Source organism: Pteropus medius, unplaced genomic scaffold (assembly GCF_902729225.1).
Source record: "Pteropus medius unplaced genomic scaffold, Ma_sr-lr_union100, whole genome shotgun sequence".
Lineage (NCBI taxonomy): Eukaryota > Metazoa > Chordata > Mammalia > Chiroptera > Pteropodidae > Pteropus > Pteropus medius.
In genome coordinates this window covers 25563019-25581160 of record NW_024351730.1, presented here as the reverse complement: position 1 = coordinate 25581160, position 18142 = coordinate 25563019, and the positions used below count along the sequence as shown (strand labels likewise).

Genomic DNA, 18142 nt, shown 5'->3' with positions numbered 1-18142 from the left:
TTTATTTTTTCAGTGTCTGTATTTGTTACTGAAGTAGAAAATGAAAGAGAGGAACTGCTGGTGTGAGAATTCTTTAGTGACATGGGAACATGGTTTCCTTTGTGTTATCTCTAAGCTACACTGTGATGGGCGTTACATTTGTTGTTCCTATGTCAGAAAAACGAACTGTTTCCAAGTCACTATGTACTCCATTCAGGCTGCTTGGATTTAGGGTATGATAGTATTAGGATTTGGGTATTCCTCTAACCAGACTGTTATCTCTCCATACATCCTGCTAGTTAGGATTGTACTTTTCTCTTTGAGATTTCTGAGGGGGCTATGCATAAGAAAAACAAATAGCACTAAAAACTTATTAATGTATAAGACTTGTGCTGGGCTGTTTTAAAATCAAAACCTGTACGGGACCTTCTCCTCAACTCCCCTGCTTCTAGGTCAGTTTTTGAAAATCAATTTGAATATGAATCAGTTTTCTGAAATTATTAAAGTTGTTTTCTTTCACTCAGCAAAATTATTTTGAAATTTATTCATGTCGTCATGTGTATCAATACGTCATTCCTTGTTATTGTTGAGTAATATTTCATCGTTTGTATTTACCACGTTTTGTTTATCTGTTAGCCTGTTGATAGACATTGGGTTGTTTCCAGTTTCGGGCTATTACAGATAAAACTAAGAACATTTGGAATCAGTTGAGTCTTTTTGGACATATGTTTTCATTTTTCTTGGTTAAGTGTCTAGGAGTGAAATATCTGGGTCCTCTGATAGGTATATATTTAGGAAACTGCAAAACTATTTTTCAAAGTTTTGCTCTTTTTCATTTTTATCTGTAGTGTATGGGAGTTCCAGTTCCACATTCTTGCCTGGACAGTCTTTTTAATTCTAGCCATTGTAGTAGATGTTGTGATATCTTAGCATGGTTTAATTTTCATGTCCCTAATGACTTTGAGTATCTTATGTGCTTATCTGCCTATATCATTTTTGGTGAAGTATATGTTAAAATGTTTTGTCCATTAAAAGTTTTTCTTATTAAGTTTTGAGAGGTCTTTGTTTATTCTGGATATACATTCTTTATTACATATATGATTTGAAAATATTTTTTTCCAGTCCATGGATTGTTTTTCCATTTTCTTAATAATATCTTTCAAGGAACAAAAATTCTTAATTTTGATGAAGTTCAGCTTACCTTTTTGCTTTATGGATCATGCTTTTGTTCTCTTATTTTAGGTCTTTGCCAAACTCATGATCACTAAGATTTTCTCCTATGTTTTCTTGTAGATGTTTAATAATTTTAACTTTTACATTTATAGTTCCCTGTGCCCCTCTGAACTAGAGATAATGAAAACATCTACAACTTAGAGTGTTGTGATTACTGAGTGAATTAATAATACATGAAATTAATACATGTTACTGATTTTCAGTTCATTTTTATATATTATGTGTGGTAAAGGTTGAGGTTCATTTGTTTCGAATATGGCAGTCTAATTGCTTTAGCACTACTTGTTAAAGATTATCCTTTCCCTCTTGATTTGCCTTGGTACCTCAAAATTAATTGACCACATTTACATGTGAATTTATTTCTAGACTCTCTGTTCTGTTCTCTTGATCTATTTGTTTATCTTTATGCTAATACCTTATTGACATAATGTAGCTTAATAATAACTCCTGGAATCAGGCAGTATATGTCCTCATTTCATGTTTTGTTTTCACAGTTGTTTTTGGTTGTTCTAGGTTCTTTGTATTTTCATATAAATTTTAGAATAAGCTTGCCAGTTTCTGTAGAAACTAACCTACTGGGATTTGATTGGGATTACATTGAATCTATAAGTCAGTTTGGGGGAAATTAACTTCTTAAGCATGTTGAATCTTCAGTTCTATGACTATGATGTATGTCTCCATTTATTTACCTCTTTAATTTTTATCAGCAATTTGTTGTAGTTTTTAGTGTACAGGTCTTATGCATCTTTTTTCACAGGAGTCCCTAAGTATCATATAATTTTGAATGCTATTATAAATGGTATTTTTAAAATTTCAGTTTCTCATTGCTTGTTACTTGTGTATAGAAACACGGGAGAGGGCGTATATTTATTTTTCATTCTGTAACCTTGCTAAACTTACCCATTAGTTCTAGTAGGTTTTTTTTGTGTGCGTAGACGCTGTAGGATTTTTTAGATATACACAATCTTGTCTGAGAATAAAGATGGGTTTAATTCCTCTTTCTAATCTTAATGCCTTTTGTATCTTTTTTTTTTTTTTTGTCAGATTGCATGGGCTACAACCACTTTGCCTTGTTCCTGATCTTTGCAGGAAAGCATTCAGAATTTTATTGTTAAGTGTCATGTTAGCTATAGGTTTTTCATAGGTACCATTTATCAGGCTGAGTACATTCCCATTTATTTTTTAAATGAGAATTTTTTCTTTTGAAATAGGAATGGCCGTTGGATTTTTCCAGATGCTTTTTATGCACCTATTGAGATGATCATACATAAATTTTTAGTTTAGATATAGGTGGATTATATCAATTTGTTTTCAGATGTTAAACTTGCATTCCTGGGATAATCACCAGTTGGTGTGATACATCATTTTTTTTATATATTACTAGATTAGATTTGCTAGAATTTAAAAAATCATTTCGTGTGTTTGGTTTTGGTATTACGATAAAGTTCATGTCAACTTTATGAAAGAGTTTGTGTAGAATTTGTATTTTCTTTTCCTTAAAGGGTAACCAAGGTTGAGAACTACTGCACCAGATATGATCTTTGTTTCTTTCGGTTTCTAAAATTTTAATTCTGTTCTTCTCATGTAATAGGACGTGTACATGCTTATGAGTGAAGACCAACTCATTTGTCATAATACTTAATGAATGAACCTCATTGGAGGTAGAGTGGGAAAAGTAAATAAGTTTTGCTAGGTTTAGCACAGAAGCAAGTCAATGTTTGATTTGAATTTTTCAGTGAAGCAGAATCGACTCCAAAAAACTATGATCTATAGTAGTGGGGAAGGCAAGATTTCATATACTCACAGTGGTATGCTAATGTTGGCTTGTATTAATTTGAAAGAGCTAGTTGTTAATTTTTCAGAAATTTTTCAAGCCAGTTATTAAATACAACCTATTAAAATTATATAACATAAAATTAAGTCATATTAGAAACAAAGGTAATACTCAAAATTTGTTACTTCCTAATTATTTTACTATATTTTACTATTATCTATGCTGTTGAGATTATTTATGTCTGAAATACACTATAATGTTGTGTTAACTGGGCATCCTGTTGATAGCTTGAAATCTGCCATTCATATGGGAGATTTTGTACCACAAATGCAGGTGGGAGTATTAGTACCACAGAAATAGGTTAATGCTACAAATAGAGCTTAATTTATTAATTGTCTAGTCCTAAGAAATGATGAAGGAAATATTAATAATCCAAATTAAGCGTTAACATGTTCTAAGTCTGCTGTGAATAGCACAAGAAATCAAGGAAACCTTTCGGTATTAGACAATGATTGTCAGCAAAGAAATTGGTCAAGTTATTGGACAAACAAGTAAAGTTCTGACATAAGTCTTTGTTGTTTTGGTTTTTTCTTTTTAATGTAAATGAAATAAATTGTCAGCTGTCATTCATATTGTTACTGCACTCATTTGTCAGTTGCAACCATAAGTTGGCTACAGAGACAACAAACCAACTAAAACATTCTGTGAGAGTCATTTGGCTATATGGAATTTACAATAATGGGTAATGTATATTTTATTATTTTTTTTTAATTTTGTGATATGCACACTTTATTTTAGTGGAATTCATAGCAAATCACACAGCACTCTCCACCCATACTTCCCCACCAGAGAGTTTATGTCTTCAGATATTGAGCAGTTCCTATAGTTAGTTATATTGGCTGTGTCTTGGTTCTTCTGCGCAACACCCAGCAATTGATGGCTGCTGCTTAGTACTTAGGAAGAGGCCCAGAGTTTCTGTGAGGTTTCTCTCAATTTTCCTGCTTTGTCTTCAGTCTTTTCCAGGCCCAGCATGTGAGGCAGTATGGCGTATTAGATAAGACTGGGACTGTAAAACCAGACTGCTTGGATTAAATCTCAGCTGTGCCACTGACTAGCCACATAACCAGAAGCAAGTTCCTTGTACATCTCTAAAATAGAGATAATTAAAATGCCTATACCTTAGAGTAGTTGTGATTACTAACTGAATTAATACATGTAACACCCTATGGATAATGTTTTCATATGGTTGGTACACATTTAATGGTAGTTACAACCTGTTATTTGTCTCCACTTGGAAATTACTGAGATGCTCATCCTTTGGTGGAATAGCTGTCTGCTTCTCTTAGTACCTAGAGACAATTTTAATTAGCCAGGGTGTCGTCTTTGGTCAAGTACTTATGGATATATAGAGCTCATACATTTGACTTTCTCCTTTCTATCATATGATATTTTCCCCAGTACTTGATTTTCCAAACACTTATTTAACATGCACTATACCCTGGACTCATGTTTAGGTCATTTTTGTGCAAGGATTCTCAACCTTGGTACTGTAGACATTTTGAGCAAGTTTTTTCTTGTAGAATGTTTAGCTGCATCCATGACCTCTACTTAGTAGATGCAGTTAGCACCATTCCCCTGAGTTATGACAAGTAGAAATATCGCTAGACATTGCCAGATGTCCCCTGAAGGGTGAAATCAACCTGGTTGAGAACCAGTTTTTTAGACGGTACTTCAGTGTGTGCTGTGATATAAGACTGTGATTTGTTATTTTAGTGTTTCTTGGAGAGAGCCATGACAGTTTTATTAACCAGTACTTGTATTTTAGACTGCCTTAGTTTTATTCAATAGATCATTCTCATATTTTCACTTTAATATACCTACTTGATTTGGGATTGCTGCTACTGGGATTGGTCAGTAGAGCATCTTTTATTGGTGACTGATCAAACTGGTGGCTTAAAAAAATCCTTTCTCGACTGTGTAGATGCCATGGATTTAGACATCTCAGGGAGTTTTCCAGTGGATAACATTCAGGCCTAAACTTTTTTTTATGTCATTGCACTTTGGTTTCAAAAAGAAGAGACATGTAATCTCATATCTTGTGGATGATTTCACTTCTTATGTTATGCTCTGAGGTGATTGGGAAAACAAGTATTTTCTACTCCAAGAAAGGAAATTATTGCTTGGAGATAGTCTGTTGTCCTGAGGCAGTCATAAGTGACTTTTAGGCTCTTTAAAAAAAGAAATAGTAACCCCCAGGGTATTTTATATGAATTAAAATTATTGAACAATTAAAGAATAAATGTAGTGTAAAGTGTTACTGGTAGTAAGTTCTTAAAACATACTTTCGAATATAATCTTTATGTTTCAGATGTATACATATATGTATATTTTAGGGGAAGAATGTAGTATTGAATCTACAAATTAAAAACATCTAGTATTTCCTTTACACATGGTTTGCCTTATCACAATATTTTTCATAATACTAAATGATTTTTAAAATATTGTATTATGTGTATATGAGTGATTTGTAGAAGAAAAATATCCTGCATTCATAGCTTAAATAAATACCCAAGCAAAATCAAGTTAATTTCCTCAATCAGAATATGGAAAAACTTCAAAAAAATATTACGAGTGCAACAGTTGAATAAATCTTAGATAAATTATCTGCCATAGTTTATTTACTTCTATGTTCTTAGGCTTATAGTAGCTAAACATTTCTCAGAAATGTTTAAATATACTGCCTTTGATCAAAGAAAATAATGGACATTTAAATGGACAGTGATCTCTTTATATAATTCATTAATTTTGTGAATCTTTTTAAAGTACCTTTTTGGCAGAATTTTATTTCTTGTTTTATAGATCTTTTTATTTTTTATAGTGTAACCTTGTTATTTTGATATTTTGCAGATATCTGTAAGTATTATAAACTTCAGTATTGATAACATCCTAGGTTATTATCAATTATGACAAGGGTTGTTTTTCAAAATGTGGAAACTTTACATATGTCTTTAAATATATGTCAAATGTCTTTAAATTTAAAAAGCCCTTTGTAAAATAATTAACAAAACACTACACATCTATTAGAATGGCCAAAAATCCAAAACATTGACAATATTAAATACTGGTGAGGATGTAGAGCAACAGGAACTCTCACTGCTGATGGAAATACAAAATGGTACAGCCACATTGGAAGACTCTGGCAGTTTCTTATAAAACTAAACATACTCTTGCCACACAGCCAGCCAGCCATCTTGCCCCTTAGTATTTACTCAAATGGATTGAAAATTTATGTCCACACAAAACCTTGCATGTAGATGTTTATAATTGTCAAAACTTGGAAGCAACCAAGATTTCCTTTAATTTAGCTTAATGCATTTCACATTCATCCAAACTGGCTGTTACCAGTTTGGGGTGATTATGAATAAAGTTGCTACCAACATTTATGTACAGGTTCATGTGTGAATGTAAGTTATTATTTTGCTAGGGTAAATATCTAGGAATGGGATTGCTAACTTGTATAAGTGTATGTTTATGAGAAACTACCAAACTGTTTTCCAAAGTGGCGATACCATTTCGGTTTACCAGCAAAATATGAGGGTATGTGTGTATACATGTATGAATATGTATGTTTGTGTGTGTATGTTAACATACACACAAGGATGTTGAGGTGTATGTGGCATCCTGTCAGTCCTAGGTATTGTAAGATCACTGGGTATAAGGTACTCGAGGGCAAGGATGTTGCTCATTTTGTTCACTGTTGAAGTCCTAGTGCTTGGTATATTACATCATAGTGGTAGGCCTGCAATAAATATTTGTTGAACAAATGTTAAACTGGTCAGAAACATGAAACTCCAAAAATCTGAACGTTATTTTTTTCATAATGATTTGTGACTTTACCTTCATAAAACACGTGATTTTGTTTTTATTTTTTAGAGTGGTGACAGAGAAGGAGGTATCATGAAAATTTGGGGTTCTTTCGAATGTTTGCATTATTTTCATTTACAGATTTTAGTTCAATATGTCACTGAAGACAAATGCCATCCAGAGGCCCTTGGTATAGAAGTGGAGTGGGAATGCTAATGAAATTGTTGTTTATCTCAGAGTGTCTTCTAAGCTTTTGTGATTGCCATCAATCTTTATTTTTAGCAGTATAATTATACTGTATCAGTATGATTTGCTAGGTGCAGTTTTTTAGTTATCAGCTGGTGAGCCCATTCAGGGAAGGTATAAATTTTATAACATTTGTAATGATTAATAGTTGCGTATAATTAAAAGTAGATATTGGTGTGGAAATAGAAACTTCAGAAATGTTGCAATGCAAAGGCTGTTTTGCTTTATTAGAGAAGGTAAACTTAGATATATTTTCTCCGAAAGGAAAATGGTCTTAATGGTTAAGACCAGATGGGAAAGATGGATATTAGTCAAGGTAAGTATTTAACAAAGAATAATGGATTCCATAACCTTTGGAAATAAATGTCAATATAAGATAGATTTATCTTAGAATGTGTAAAATATAAGTCATTGACCTCTTCCTCTAAAATGTAAGCAGAAGTATCTAATTTAGGCTTAATTTTGTCTTCAGTTTTGGGAACTCTGACAGCATCAGCATCTCTGCCTAAGGTTGCTTTGCAAACTGTTGTTGAGGTGATCACTTACTATATCTCTGGAAATAAGTGTATGTCTAGTGATTTGTATTTTAGGGTTGGATTCATTCAGTTAGAAATCTCTGGTTCATTACGAAGCAGTTTTTGGTAGTTGTAATATTCTCTCTTTCTTAGTCTGAATTCTAAATAAAATAATGTTAATTGTGCTGAGCTATAGACTGAGATAAAATGACCTTAAAAATAGACTAGGTAATGGAAAACAGTATGGAAGTTCCTCAGAAAACTAAGAATTGACCCCCCATATGATCCAGCAATCCCTCTACTGGGTATTTACCCCCAAAATTTGAAAACCTTTATTTGAGAAAATACATGCACACTGATGGTCTAACAGCATTATTCATAGTGCCCAGGTATGGAAGCAACTGAAGTGTAGATAAAGAAGATGTGGTACATATATACAATGGAATATTACTCATCTATAAGAAGAGATGCAATACTGCCATTTGCAACAACATGGATGGATCTTGAGATAATCATGCTAAGTGAAATAAGGCAGACAGAAAAAATTGAAAACGACATGCTATCACCCATATGTGGGATATAAATCTAAAAGCAACAAACAAACATGACAATCAAACAGACTCGTGGACATGGACAATGGACTAGTGGTTACCAGAGGGGGAGGGGGAGGTAGATAGGGGTAAAAGGGGTCAAATAAGTGGTAACAGAGAGAAATCTAACTATGGGCAGTAAATATACACTTGGAACTTACTGGACTTTGTTGGTCAATGTCATCCCAATAATTTTTAATGAAAAAAATAGACAAAGTGCTGAGAGGGAAACTGTGGCTTAACACCATAAGGACTTACATCTTTATATACACTATAGAGCCTGCTGTTTTTCAAAAAGCTGTTTCAGATGACCAGTATTAAAAGAAGTTTAGTTCTAGCCTACTAACAGTTTGGTTTAGCTCAGATTATTGGGGAAGATGAGGCAGTTATGCTGTATTTTTCTAGCCCAGGTATAAAACCTGAGATTAAGGATTTCTTAGCAATTTGTATATTTGGTTGTATTGCATATACATTTTATAACGTGCTATTCATTGAAATAGCATGGTATGTAGTTATCTTGTATTTTATTTCAGTTTTGAAAACTCCTAAACTCCTAAATTTAAATTTTTTGAGGGCAAAATTGCCCTAGTGTTACATGAAATTATTCCAGTTTTTTTATTCTAATTTATTTGTTAAATTGCAAGCAAAATTGATAAAATTGCTTCTAAATTAAAAAAAATTGGAATACATTTTTATGAAGTCAGTATTTTACAGATTTACTGGAAGTTTTTGCTTAGTGCAACAGTGTATTTCTGAGAATAAACTTTACTAGATGTGGTACATACATACAATGGAATATTATTCATCTATAAAAAGAGATGAAATTTCTTCTTATCAGTTAGACATTTTCATCTATCTTATCAATTAGACTTCAGTGATGGAGATTAAAATTTGTTTACTTTCCAGATAGTTCATGTAAGAAATGAAAAGTAGGAGATAATCAGGTTTTTTTGTGCAGGACTTATAGTTACTCTCAGACATTTTGAAGTATAATCTAGGAGGGCTTCATATATGATAGGCTAAGGTCCAAGTAATGGAGGAGGGTAGATGGCAGGTTCAGAGAAGCGTATGTGGTTAGTATTTAGGGAACTATATAGAGTATTTTTCATAACATTGAAATGGGATCTGAGACTGAAAAGTTTAAAAGGTTGTGTTGTGAAGGGACTTTTAGTTTACTTTGTTACATGATCGGAATCCTCAGTATGAATTAGGTTGATGTAATGGAAGGATCCTTTGGGACCTGATGTAAGACATTGTAGAAATTAGAAACTCTTGGAAAAACTCCTTCAAAAACTTGTGTCTTTCATCAATTTGAAAAAGAAGATGTAATTTCCAAAATAAAACACTTCTATTTTCTGGTTAAAAATGTGTCACCCAGTATTTACACATTATCAGTGTGACATTTAGAGATTTAAATTATATTTGAATTATTATTTCATAGTTTAAGTTATTTTGAAATAGGTTTTGTGGTATGTCTCCAAGGTGGAAAATTGATGCTGAGGAACTGAGAGGGAAAATAAAGCTGAATAGGATTCAGTAACATCAATTTTATAAATTTGAGTTCTCTAAGTTTTTGGTAGCACATTTGTAGAGCTCATGTTTGGAACAGTAGTAATCGATCGCCAGAACTGTAGACTTTACTAAATTACTCAGTTAACCCAAATGAAAACGGTTTTAGCTTCAGTCAGACTATCCAAATCTAGATTCATTGTGACTTGTATTTTTATTGGCTTCCTAACCAAATCCAAGAGATTTTGACCCCTAATATGAAAGTATTAATATTACTTTGGTTTTTACATATTATTAGAAATTGGTAAACATTTTATGGATCTGTTTTGCAGGAACAGATTTTGTAAATTTTAATAGACTTATAAAAATGGAAATGGGAAAATTTTTTAAAAATACAGTTTTACATAATAGCTGTTTCAAAATTAGAATTATAGGGCCAGAAGAGTTTGCAATTATTAATCTACCTAGATTTTTAAAATATTTAGAGAAATTGAAAATGTGGATTTATTAGTTTTTTGAGATTAATTTTTTAAAAAGCATTGACTGTTAATTGGCTGTAAAATGGGAGGAAGGTGGTAGATTTTAGGATCATAAAGCATATGATTATTGCATAAACACGTATTAAGTGCATACTGTGTGGTAGGAACTGTATAGAGATAAAAAAAAAAAAAATAGGCCTCTACACAGAAATAACTCATAGTCCCCTTAAGGAACATACCACCTATTGGGAACCATGGTTGAAGCAGCCAAATTAAGTTGACTTCTAATCCCATGCTTTGTGCTTTCTAAAATTAGGATCTAAAATTAGCGACCTGGTGAAGGGTGAGGGGGTGGGAGGGGGCGCCCGCTAAAATAAGTAAATAAAAACAAAAATAATTAAAAGTAAATTAAACATATGTTTTTGTACATTTTCTAGTCTTTGTTTTTACTCATCCTCATTGTAGTTACCTACATGTCTTTGAATCTGAATCTGTTTGATTTGCCTTGGCTTAATCGTGTATTTTTGTAGAATCTTATTATTTTCCACTAGTGCAGAAGTACCCACAAAAAGACATGTGCTTTATGGTGTACAGTAGAAATTCTGAAAACGTTGTTATCTAAAAATTTTATTTTCAGACGTGTTTTACATAGGCTGAATGTGGTAGAAATCAGGTTTGTGGAAAATGATCATATTCTTTGTGCTGTTTGAAGATCTGTGACATTTATGGGAAATAAAATATGGTCTAGAATCACCCAAGTTCTATGAGGATATAAAAGCCAAAGGGTTTAACATGGAAACTTGGAAGCTGATTACTGTTAACAGTGTTTCCCCTTTTAAAGTTAGGAGGAAGGAATGACTATTTCACCTTTAGAATGAAGAAGGCAAATTTTGATATGAGAAACTTTGCTTGTACTCTTATGAACTAACTATGATTTCTTGATACATGATACAATACCTGTAGGTTGTTTATTCTCTACATGTAACAGTTTTAGACCACTTGAAAGTAACTCTTCCATTGACATATAAATTCTAAACTCTACTTAGGAACATTCCCAGATTTAGACACTTGGTTTTGGTTTGTGTGTATATATGTTAAAATATGAGCAAAGAATCAATTATAAATACTACAAGGCAATTTACTGATAGTACACAGGAGTTTAATTAGGTTTAGGACTTTGTTATTTGCTATTCTTGTTAGATCTGAACTGGATTTTATTTTCAGCCAGTTACCAAGCAGTAATTCATTCCTGTATTGGAACCCTTGAATGGTTACTTTTAGGGCCATTTGTTATCTGCTCCACACATGACCACTTGAGTTTTATGTCTAGTTGGTCATCACTAATGATTGTTCAGTGATTATTTTGGCAATTAGCATGAAGAAGACTGTATAATATTGGTTTTGGTGAAGGGGCCATGTAACTCATTATCCAAATTAGACACTTTTGAAAGTGAAAAGGACTGATATTAATAACAACTGATATAAACCAAGACTGGCCCATGCAGACAAAGATACACAGTTTCCTTAATTAGCATGCTTTTGATTTCAAGTAACAGAAAACACAACTCAAACTAATTTAAACAATAAGCAAAATATATTGACTTGTGGTTCTGAAAAAAGTGTTTGGGAGAGCTACAGGTACGAATTGGTAGAAATCTGGCTTTTTTCTCTATTTTCTAGACTCTGACTTCTATGGCTGACCTCCCTTATGGTTGTTTGATGGTTGTCAGCAGCAGTCTGGGCCATATTCTCCTACATTTGTGACCAGCAGGAGAAACCTGTTTCTCACATAAATAGAGAAGATCCTTCAGCCTGTGGTTATTATATAATTCTGAACTAACCTGTGTGACAGGGTAATGTCTTGTGCTTGTTGTCTTAGATATGGATATCTGAATATCACTGAGGCAATGAGAATAGGATTACTCCAGTTTTCTTAGACTAGTGGTTGGAAAACAACTACAATTCACTGTGAAGTCCAGTGGCATTGCTTATTTGAATTTTCCCTTATACATCTTTTACTGAGTTCCTGCATGCACCTAGCATACTGCGGATCTATTTTTCTTTTAGCAAGAATTTTTAGTATAAAATGACTTAGTAGCCTGACAAGGGGAGACAAAAAGAAAACTTACCATTCCATTTTTTCCTTTCATTTTTTTCTATAAGACTAATGATTTTTTTTTTTTTTAACAGACTAATAGGGATGCCAAAGGAAAAATATGATCCTCCAGATCCTCGCAAAATTTATACCATCATGTCAGCAGAAGAGGTAGCCAATGGAAAAAAATCTCACTGGGCAGAATTAGAAATCTCGGGTGAGTGGAATCTGAAGCATTTAATTTGGGATATAATAGCAATAATAAACAAGAGTATTGTTATATTTATTGTACATTTTTAATTAGATGAACAAATCAAGAAAATATAAGACACTGAGGTACTAGTGTTTAATTTGCCTGTTTTTTTCTGTGACTGCATATCTTTGTTCATATCTCTCTCTTAAGATTGATACTTTGAGCCAGAGTATCTAGAATTGAAGAAATTGGGAGTTCACTTTCTAAGTAAAACTAGGTTATCTGATATAATAGATTTCATTCTGGCTACTGCAGAGTAATTATTTTTGCAAATTGAAATCTTTGCCATCCTCCTATTCTAGTGTTGGCAGCATAGGGAACCTAGAAGCTCTCTGTTTATCCTAACAAATAAGTGATAACTGAGTTATATGACCTCACATATTTAAGATTTGATAATAGATTATGATTTCTAAAAACTCATAACTTCAGTCTAATAGTGGAAAAAAAAATCAGATAAATTCAACTGAAGGACGTTCTACAAAATACCTAACTAGCAATCCTTAAAACTGTCAAGGTCAGAAAAACAAGGAAAGATAGAGAAACTGTCACAGATCAGAGGAGGTTAAGGAGGCAGGATCACTAAATGCAAATGGTATCTTGACTTGAATGTTAGGAAAAAAATGGTGTAAAAAGGGGGTAAAATCCAAATAAAGTTTGTAAATTAGTTACTAGTAATGTACTGATGTTAGTTTCCTAGTTTTGACAAATGTACCATTATAATGTAAGATGCTAATATTAGGGGAAACTGGAAGAAGGATATATAGGAACTCTGTATTATCTTGGTAACTTATCTGTAAATTATTCTGTAAGTAATTTTCTAAAATTATTACAAAATTTAAAGTTTATTAAAAATAGAATATGAGCACTTTTTAATGAACTGATGCAATACAGATTATACAGGTTATATTTATACAGATTATATATATATATATATATACAGATTGTATATATACAGATGATAGATCGATCGATCGATCGATAGATAGATAAGTAGAAAGCTAGCTAGATAGCTAGCTAGATAGTAGTTTTCAGTAGTTGCTGACACTTAGGACCATACAGTTCTCTGTGGTTGGAGGCTGTTATGTGGACTGTAGGATGTTTAGCAGCATTCCTGGCCTCTACCCACTAGATGCCAGTAGCACTCCTATAGTTTTAACAACCAAAAATGTCTTCAGATTGCCAGAGTACTCTGGGGAGCAAAATTGCCCCTGGTTGAGAACCACTCTGTTAAACCCTGAAATATGTTTCTCTTGAAAACTTTGTTTCCTATTAAACTACAAAATCCTAGTTGGCACTTTAAGCCTGGTTATAGGCAGTGCGAAGGAACCTGTGGTGGAAAGAACCCCGGACAGGAGATATAAGTTTGAGTTTACTGCTTGATAGCTTTGTGAAAAGTGACATTTACCTTTTGAGATTTTTTTGCCCTCTCTACCTTCAACTACTTTTTAAATCAAAATTAATTGTTTGGAAAGTGTTATATAATTAAAACACCATTTTACTTTTGTAAAGTTTATAAAATGATCTTAATATAAATTATTAAGATGATAAACATTTTATAGAAGCTGAGGCTAGGTGATTTGCTCAAGCTTATATAGTTAATAAATAGTAAAAATCAGGACTCTGAACCAGGTCTTCTGACTTTTTCGAGCATATGTTTCACCATAGCTATCAGATGCTGATTGGTAAAACTTAATGTGTGACTATTTCCTTGAGTATATTGTATTTAATGGAAAATGTTAAACCTGGGCTAATCTATATAATTGTAACATCAGAAAGCCGGGGAAGATGTGTCCTTTGGGGGTCAAATGGTTTTCCTGGGGGCTAATCTGAGGTTGGTTTTATAGCATAGTAATTACTCTTGTCTATTTAAAGTTGTAGACTAATCCAGGCCCTAGCTATGGATACATCTTGCACTATTTTCATTGTGTATATGAGAAAAATACTTTTAGGAGTATGACGTAAAAAAAAAATTCAGGACTATAAAAGCTCAGTTCAGTCCCATGCTTTCTCCTTGAGACCATATGATCATCCTGATTCCAAGAGTTCTCATTACTCCACATCTTACTTGATACATGGAACATCTGTGAGGAAGAATGGTTGTCAGGCAAAAGTGGCCTGAAATTAAAGAAGGGTAAGGTGTGTTTGGAAGCAGTCAGATGGCATTCAATACAAAATTAAAAAGTCAAAGATACAATAGCTGTATATATTTGTAGGCTCTTCTTTTTAGTTCTTGCAGTTCAGTCTGTCTTGGGCCTAATGTTTAATGCTTCAATATTTTTCCTTTTAGGTAGAGTGCGGAGCTTAAGTACATCACTTTGGTCATTGACACACTTGACAGCACTGCACCTAAATGACAATTACCTTAGTCGCATTCCACCTGATATTGCCAAGCTTCATAATCTGGTTTACCTGGATTTGTCATCCAATAAACTCAGAAGTTTACCAGCAGAACTAGGAAACATGGTGTCTCTCAGGTGAGAAAATGTTATAGATATGACTCACTATATAAAATTCTAAATTTACCAAATATGAAAATTATGAGATGTTACTCATAGTAGGCTTTCCATATGTGTCTGAAGATCAAATGATATAAATTTTCTAAGCACAGTGTTTGAGTTGATAAAACTTAATATGACTTTTTCCTCGAGTATATTGTACTTAATAAAAACTTTTTAGTCATCTAATAAGAGGGCTGTTTATTTTTTCTATAGTCTGCCCAAAATTTTAGTCATAAACTCAGACTTTATGCTTTCCTATTGTTTATACTATCTTATGCTTTATTTTTAATGTTTATGTTCTATTCTTCATCATACCTTGATGTGATTATAGTTGTAATCACTTTAAAAATTAATGTAGATGATAGTTTATTAATTTTAGTTAAATCCTAAAGTTTGTAAAAATTTTTACTTTTTTCAGTGAATTAGGCTAGGTTCCTAGATATGTTATCTTTGGATACTAAGAATATTTGTCACCTTAATTTGCATCTGATGGACAGTTGAGTGATAGAGAAAAGGGAATGGATTTAACCTGAGAACGATATGCAATTTCTACACCTTTAATAATCTGTACTAGAGAAATGAGTACATTATAGAAATACTGTTGACATTTGTGACAGTTACACAATTTTTGATACTTTAATGTTATACAACATTTTTAGATAAGTATAAACTAATGTGCTTTGAATGTAAATAAACATCAATCATGGTTGGAAAGTTAAGAAAACAATTGTAGATATTAATTAATAAAGCTTAATAAACTCTACTAAAACATTTTTTTTTTTTTTTAAACAGGGAATTGCTTTTAAATTACAATTGCTTACGGGTTTTGCCTTATGAACTTGGTCGGCTCTTCCAGCTACAAACTCTAGGTTTGAAAGGTGAGTGATTTTTTTGAAAAAATGTAGTATTAACACTCAGTATTGAGGTGGTCTGAGCCTTTTAAAGACCATTTTGGTTACAATAAAGGTCAGATTTTATTATAATTTTGAGAATGTGTGATTATACTTTCTCGAAAGAAAATTGGTTCTTTGTTTTTTAATTGAGCTTCAGGATTTCAACATGCTGTCATTATTTTAACAAACGTTTGTGGAGAAAATATTTTTATATTTTACCTTTAATTTTATGTAAAACCTTAAATTTCTTAGAGGAGACATTTCAAATTAACACTAGTTTTTTCCCATTGTCTTTTTTTTTTTTTTTTTAAAGAAAGAATGACTTAATAGAGTAAACCTTAACCTTAGCTGGACTGTCCTATGTCAGGTTTTGATACAGTAGATAAAATAGCATTGACATATATGATTATAAGAGGGAAAACATTATGACAGTAGAAATGAACTATAATAAGTATAATTCTATATAAAATTTATTAATTTAAAATGCATGCTTCTCTGACAATCTCAATTCACAGTTTAGGATGAAAGTCATATTGAATTTAAATGAAAATATTGAAATTTCTATAATTTTCTCTTATGGCATAGCATGGCAAGAGGGGTTTATTTTGAATTCAAAGAACTGAATACACATGTACCGTATTGATTAAACATTTTATTCCATGCTTGTTTTTTAGTTTCTCTGTAGCATTTTTTGATTTTCAAAAATTACATGTTAAGTGGACAGAGGAATACTTACATCTAAAATATTTTCTTGATTAACCCAAGGTATTTGAAATTTAACTGTTGGGATTGTTCACCTTATTCTATGTATACCATATATCTTATTCTTATAGTTAAAACAGCCATCCAGCTAGAGTTGAAGGGGAGGTAGGTCTGTTCCTTTATTAAAAAAATTATGGAATGGTTGTCATTTTTTTTAATAATCATAGATTCACAAAGTATGAAAGTTATACTTTATACTGATTATTTTTTTTGTCTCTAAGAACCACTGTTTCTTACTTTTAACATCACTCCAACTAGCCACTTTCCTCCTAATATTGATGGAGAGCGCATCAATGATAAATGAATAATTTACCATTGAACCCAGTGGACTTACCCTTTGTACTGCATAACATTTCTGAAAAAGTGCATATTATATATCTTACTGTTTCACAACTCTCTATTCCATGTTATCTCATGTACATACATGTTCCCAGAAAATTTAGACTAAGTATCAACTATATGAATCATTCTGAATATCTGTTGTTAGTACTTGATTCTATTTTACTGATTATAATGCTTGTCTTCTAAACTACAGTAGCCCTTATCTGCAGGAGATACATTCCAAGACCCCCAGTGGATACCTGAAACAGTGGATAGTACCAAATGCTATATATACTTTTTTTTTTTCCTATACATACATACCTATGATAAAGTTTAATTTATAAATTAGGCACAATAAGAGATTAACAACAACTAATAATAAAATAGGGCAACTATAAAAATACTGTAGTGAAGGTTAAGTGAATATGGTCTCTTATCTCTCTCTCTCTCTCTCTCTCTCTCTATTTCAAAATAGATAGTACTTTATGGCTTCTCTTTGGCATATCCGAATTGCCAGCATCACTATTCTTGTGCTTTGGTGCCATTATTAAGTAAAATAAGGGTTACTTGAACACAAGCACTGTGATACCTCAACAGTTGATCTGTCAGATAAACTGAGACAGCTACTAACTGGCAGGTAGTGTATGCACTGCGGATGCACTAGACAAAGGAATGATTCACAACCTGGGTAGGGTGGTATGAGATTTCATCATGCTACTCAGAACAGCACATGATTTAAAACTTATGAATTGTTTATTTCTAAACTTTTTTATTTAATATTTTTGGTCCATGGCTGACAGGTGTGTCACATGAACTGTGGATAAGGGGGGACTACTTTACTGTCTTTGTCTGACCTTTGATTCTAGTGTCCTTTTGTCCACTAATTCACATTTGTTAAAATCTCTTAGATCTCTCGTCTTATAGAGTAGATGTCAGTTCTGCCTTGTCATTTGTAACTCAGCCTTTGTTCATGCCTATGGATAAATTTCTTTTCATTGAACTTCATTTTGTCCTATGGTAAACAACTACATGCAGCCCTTTTACCCTTCTATTAGATTCTCTTTTTCTGGCAGTGCCACTTTCTCTTCGGGTGATCCAGTACAAAAGAGCCAAGGACCTTTTAGAAATTAA

The 18142-nt window shown here is 32.5% G+C and overlaps 1 protein-coding gene across 4 annotated transcripts in view; it reads left to right on the top strand.

Moving 5' to 3' along the window:
* The window catches only part of CNOT6L (CCR4-NOT transcription complex subunit 6 like), a 95736-nt gene that overhangs the window by 16699 nt on the left and 60895 nt on the right, over positions 1 to 18142 (top strand). For 3 of the 4 annotated variants that reach the window (XM_039845526.1, XM_039845525.1, XM_039845524.1), the window contains exons 2-4: positions 12380 to 12501; positions 14825 to 15011; positions 15828 to 15913. In XM_039845526.1, the coding sequence (XP_039701460.1) occupies positions 12390 to 12501; positions 14825 to 15011; positions 15828 to 15913 (385 nt within the window). In that variant the 5' untranslated portion in view covers positions 12380 to 12389. Of the gene's footprint in view, positions 1 to 12379; positions 12502 to 14824; positions 15012 to 15827; positions 15914 to 18142 lie in introns of those variants that run through there. The other variant, XM_039845527.1, reaches the window with a different exon arrangement.